The sequence below is a fragment of the Musca domestica genome, unplaced genomic scaffold, assembly GCF_030504385.1.
Source record: "Musca domestica strain aabys unplaced genomic scaffold, Musca_domestica.polishedcontigs.V.1.1 7, whole genome shotgun sequence".
NCBI lineage: Eukaryota > Metazoa > Arthropoda > Insecta > Diptera > Muscidae > Musca > Musca domestica.
This window is the reverse complement of record NW_026712383.1, coordinates 26,606,846-26,612,887: the sequence shown is the minus strand read 5'-3', so window position 1 is coordinate 26,612,887 and position 6,042 is coordinate 26,606,846. Positions and strand designations below refer to the sequence as shown.

The 6,042-nt window shown below is 37.8% G+C and overlaps 1 protein-coding gene across 1 annotated transcript; it reads left to right on the top strand.

Annotated features, from left to right (window-relative positions):
• Positions 1-4,090: 4,090 nt before the first annotated feature.
• LOC101890972 (cystein proteinase inhibitor protein salarin-like) lies at positions 4,091-4,682 on the top strand. The gene is made up of 2 exons (XM_005191290.4): positions 4,091-4,240; positions 4,304-4,682. The coding sequence occupies exons 1-2, from the start codon at positions 4,202-4,204 to the stop codon at positions 4,502-4,504; spliced, it is 240 nt and encodes a 79-aa protein (XP_005191347.1). The 5' UTR covers positions 4,091-4,201; the 3' UTR covers positions 4,505-4,682.
• The last annotated feature ends 1,360 nt before the right edge of the window (positions 4,683-6,042 follow it).

Below are 6,042 nucleotides of genomic sequence, written 5' to 3'. Positions count from 1 at the left end.
TTTTTTGTTTCTTCTGAAACAATTAAAGCTTTTTTTCACTTTCTGGGCCGCATTAATGTCAGCCCCATTCAGAGAGGCATTCCAATTATTTCATGAGGGCATTGCATGGAGGCGACAACGGATGTGGGTTTAGTGTGTCGGTCATAGTATAAACAAAATTAATTGCCGTTATGGTAATTTTTAAGAAAAAAGTTGATACACACCGGTCAAATAAAACCCCTATGGAAAGAGAAAATTTTGAAAATCAAAGGTCTCTCATAATTGGGGAATTTTTATTAGTACTCAAAATGCACTGTTTGTCTTTTTCGATCAATTTTTATACCCTCCACCAAGCATAGAGGAAATGGAAATTAAGTAGGTTGATAAAATTTTACTAAAATGTATACTATGCCTGCAGGACTTTTGGTATTGAAAATGGGCCATGTAGGTCTACGTTTTGGTGTAGCCTCCAATATTCGGTATTTTGATGATTTTAGCGACATTATTCACCGGAATTGTTTTAAATTTGGTACTTGAAGTTCGTAATGGATACTACAGCCTATGACAGAAAATTGTCTGTGCAGGTCCACGTCTTCGTATAGCCCCCATATAACGAATACAGTCTCTTCCTCAACTTTCAGACAAGTAATATAGCATTCGTAATTTTCTACACTTTTATCAATATTGCTGGTCCATCTTTGCAAAATATTCGGAATTGTAGCTATTGTTTCGGCTGGTGTTCTTATCGTACCTCCACTGAATTTGAAGGGGTCACTCAATCTGATATCCTCTAGTGCGTTATTGTTGTTCATGCTTCACTGGATCCTCAAAGCCGTTACCTCAGATCGTTGTGTAGTAACGTTTGTGGTCCCATGGTTGACTATATATGCAGGAGGGATTTGATGAAGATTCCTTATGAGATTCGATGGTCAGAGCCAGATCCGTACAACTTAGGACAAAGTCAACTGGATCTACACCACGAACCGTATGGTGATGAATCTGAGAGCGTTCTTTCAGACTTGCCAAGTTTTAATAGGCTAAGGACAGTTGCAGCATTTGCCCAGATTAGACTCCACTTAATAGGATCCTACAGTGGTCAGGTCACAGGGCAATATGTTACGGTCAGATGTTCCAGTCTGCCATAAGTAAGATCTTACTGGTCTCGATCTTAATGCCCATAAGGACGAAAGATGAAAACACTGCACAGGGATCAGACGCAGAGCAGCAAGCCGTCCGCTATAGGTTATACGCTGCCGGATTTATTTGCAGGCTAGATGCTTGCCAACTGGGGTCCGCGGGGTTGTTAAGCTCTTTTTCTCTAATTTTCTGCATAGCGCTTGCCCTTGAAAAACGGAATTGATATCGCGATGTACCTTCGGAGTCATTGCGATTTAGTTTCGAAGTAGCTCTCCTTTACCCAAGACATCATTACCCTCTCCAATTCTTTTTCAAGCACTGGATGAACTTTTCCAAGCACTGCTTCGATTCGATGTAGGACAACTTCGTACCCTGGCGATTTAAGTAACACTTCAAGTACCCTTGGCTCATGCAGCAGCCAAATATTGAGTCGACATATTCAGACATAATTGTCCAGATGACTTTAAATATCCGTCCAGTCGTACCCAGCGACTTTCTATTTCTAATCTGGGAGATACTGGCCGAAACTTTTTATAAATCCATCAGCAGGCATAGCAAATATCTGAGTCTCTGAACTAAGAAAGAATATTCCCATCAAATGTCCTACGCTCTCCACGTTATGTTTCGGAATAGCACTCCTTAAGCCAAGACATCATTACCCTCTTCAGTACTTTGTCAAGCACTGCTTCGATACGAGCGAGTCCACAGCTTTTGGACTTTTCCACGTAGGAGAGAAGCACTCTTGGCTTTTGCAGCGGCTAAATGCTGCCTCGATATATTCAGTCGTAACTTTCAAAAAAGTTTTATACATCCGTCTAATCATACCGTCAACACCCGGCGACTTTCTGTTTCAAATCCGACAGAAACTGTCCGAAATTTCTGATTAAGCCATCAACAAGCGAAGGAAATGACTACGTCTCTAAACTAGGAAAGAATGTTGCCAACAACTGCCCTACGCTCTCCTCCCAAACCGATGTCATTGTCGTTGAACTGGTGCAATGCAATGTCTGCTAATCGCCTTCATAGATATTCATAATTTTGAACCTTTGTGGGTGAGGTACCAGAAGGAATTGGCCGATCTCTACCATCTCTTCATAACAGATCTTGTATTATACAAAAATGTTGAGATGTGTGAGATATGAAGAGAACCGGATGCTTATTTCGGATTTTATAATCGTTTTGATTTTTCAAAATGTTGACCCTTTGTGTGGGAGGTACCAGAATAAATGGTCCGATCTCTACCATCTTTACAATAGATCTTGTGTTGATGGCAATATTGAGATGTGGAAAGTCTGAATGGAATCGGATGTTAATTTCCCGTTTTATGAGCTTCGTGGATATTAACAATTTTGACCCTTTGTTTGTTGGGGAGGTACTAGAAGAAGTGGACCGATATATTCCATCTTCATAGCAGACCTTGGATTAACAAAAATATTGTGATGTGTGTAGTTTGAAGACAATCGGATCCTTACACCACATTTTATAAGAGTTATAATAATTTAAAATGTTGACCCTTTGTGGGGGAGGTACTTGATGGAGTGGAACGATATTGTCTATTTTCGCACCTAACCTCGCACTGATGCAAATATTAGGATTTGCAAAATTGGAGAAAAATCGGATTATCGTTTCTCTTTCTGTGCAGAAAAATTTTTTTTTTAATTTCGACATTTTGTTGGGGGAGGGGGGGTGTACCAGAAGAAGTGGGCCGATATATTTCACTTTAACGCCAGACTTTGGGTTAATAAAAATATTGATATGTGTGAGACCCTTATATCACATTCCAAATGTTGACCCTCTGTGGGGGAGGTACCAGAAGGAGTGAACCGACATTTTCCATTTTCGCTCCTGACCTAGTATTTATGCAAATATTAATACGCGCAAAGTTTGAACAAAATCGGATTATGATTTCTCTTTCCGTGCAGAAAATATTTTTCTTTGAAAATGTCGACCTTTTGTGGGGGAAGTACCAGAAGGAGTGGACCGATATATTCCATTTTCTAGCCCATGATCTAGCCCATAATGCAAATAAGAGGATTTGCAAAGTTGGAGTAAAATCGGATCATCCTTTCTCTTTATGTGCAATATAATATTTTCGATATTTTGTGGGGGAGGTACCAGAAGTAGTGGACCGATATTGACCATCTCGGACTTTGATCTCAGTTTGACAATAATATTACGATGTACCAAGTTTGGACCAAGTCGAATACTTCCTTCGAGAGTTATCGTGCGCACCAGCCAGCCTGACAGACTGACCGACAGACGGATGGATGGATGGATATCGCTAGACCGACTCCAAATGCCCTGAAGCGGATTTGGTCCAAAGAGACCTAGTGTCTACCACCGTTATTTCGATGAGGCACGTTTTGGCCGTATCAAATAATATAAACTCTCTCATAGACATATGGCTAGGGCTCTGAGGGTATAAAAATGGAAGATAAAACGTAAGGGCTCCAAGTTTTTATTCATCCTTTTTTTCGGAGCATAATTAGGAGTATATATGTAATTTTAGGATAGCTGTAGCCTCATTTAAATATTATATAGATAAAATTAAAAAAAAGTAAGTCTTATGCTAAGTATGGATATAAGGATCGAATGTCAGCCGTACTGTATTGAAATATTGTTTAAGGAATTGATGAAATTTTAATTGAATTGAATGCGAATTATTAAATCAAAATTAGTTGGAATATTACACCTGTGGTGGTAATCCTTGAAAAAGTTTCGGATTGAATCCAGGAAAGATTTGTCATATTTTATTAAGAAATTCATAAAGATATAATACCTTAGAACTTCTAGAAAAATATATTTCGTTTCGGTCTTCAATGCCGACCATAAAGTACATTTGTCTTTTTGAAAATTTCCTAAATCTTATTTTTCCCTCATGATTAACTTAATATATGTGTGTATATATTTTTTTTTTATACAAAGTGTCGAGATATTTCGTCCCTCAATTGAAACAACACATCATCGGCATCATCATCATCATTATTATTATCGCCACAGATAATGTATACTAACTAGCCGACCGCAAAATGCAGCGAGGAGAACAAAAAATGTTTCTAATTTTTCAAAATCAGTCTAAATCAAAATGAATCCATTGACAGACGAAGAATGGGAAGCGTACAAGGTATTTTGCGTAAAATGCGAGTGGAAATGGAATTCAAAGTGTTTTGTATCTCTCCCGGTTTAGCTTCAGTTTAAAAAATTCTATGTGGACTCAGCGGAGGATGCAATGCGCCGCCAATTGGTTGCGGAACGTAAGGCCTTTATTGATGAGCACAATCGTCGATATGAAGCTGGTCTCGAAACATTCACCTATGGTCTGAATAGTTATACGGATGTGACGGAGGAAGAAAAACGCCGAAGATGGTATAGGCCCATGGTGGAGTGAGTGGAATTTTGGAAGTTATTTTAATAGAAAAAGTGATGAAAGACATTCAAAACTAAAACAAACTAAAAGAAAATTGTGATAAATTATTTTAAGAAAATTGGTAATTATATCCTAGAATATTAAATAATAAAATAATAATAAAAATAAATATATTATTTAAGGAATATATTTTCTGAAATTCTGTGTTTTTTTTTGTGAAATAGTTTTAATTTTTCAGCGCCAAAAAATACATTTACATCCGAAATTTGCTATTTTGATAATTTTTCGTAACCCTAAAATATGGGTATTAAATAACACACCTGTGACTGACAAGTGCATCCGGCAGTACCCCTTCTACAAATTTTCAATTTTTTACAGCCTCAGCCATACGGCTAGAGAGAATATCTATCATTTTATACGAAATAAAATTTTGATCAAAATAACGGTTTTAGACCCTAAATCTCTTTGGACTACGTACGTTTTAGGACATTTGGAGTCGATCTAGCGATTTCCCTCCGTCGGTCTGTTTGGCACAATAACTCTCGAAGGGAGTATTCGGTCCAAACTTGGTACATCGTAATATTATTATCAAACTTAGATCGAGTTTGGAGATGGGCAATAACGGTCCACACCTTCTAATACCTCCCGCTCAAAAGGTCGAAATTTTCAAAGAAAATAATTTATTGCACAGAAAGAGAAAGTATAATCCGATTTTGTTCCAACTTTGCAAATCCTAATCTTTTCATTAGCTGCGAAAATGACAAATATCGGTCCTCTCCATTAAGTACCTTCCCCACAAAAGGTCAAAATTTTGAATAATTATAACTCTTATAAAATGTGATGTATGTGTCTGATTGCCTTCAAATTACACACATCACAATGTTTTTATTAGCCTGAGGTCTGGTGTGAAGATGGCATATATCGGACCACTACATCTGGTACCTCCCCCACAAAGGGTCGAAGTTTAGAATAACAAAAACGATCTAAAAATTCGAAATAAACCTCCGGTTCTATTCAAATTATATACATCACAACCTCTTCCACAAAGGGTCAAAATTTTGAATATCCACGAAGCTCATAAAACACGAAATTAACATCCGATTCTACTCAGACTTGGCAGATTTAAGATAGATAAGATCTGTTGTAAAGACGGTAGAGGTCGGCCCATTCCTTCTGGTACCTGCCCCACAAAGGATCGTTAAGAATAACAAAAAACGATCATAAAATCCGAAATAAACATCCGATTCTCTTCATATTTCACACATCGCAATATTTTTATTAACCCAAGATCTGCTGTGAAGGTGGAATATATCGTCCCACTCCTTCTGGTACCTCCCCCACAAAGGGTCAATATTTTGAATATCCATGAGCCTCATAAAACGCGAAATTAACATCCGATTCCATTCAGACTTGGCACATCTCAATATTTCCATCAACACAAGATCTGTTATAAAGATGGTAGAGATCGGACCATTCCTTCAGGTACCTCCTCCACAAAGGATCGTTTAGAATAATAAAAAACGATCATAAAATCCGAAATATGTATCCGATTCTCTTCA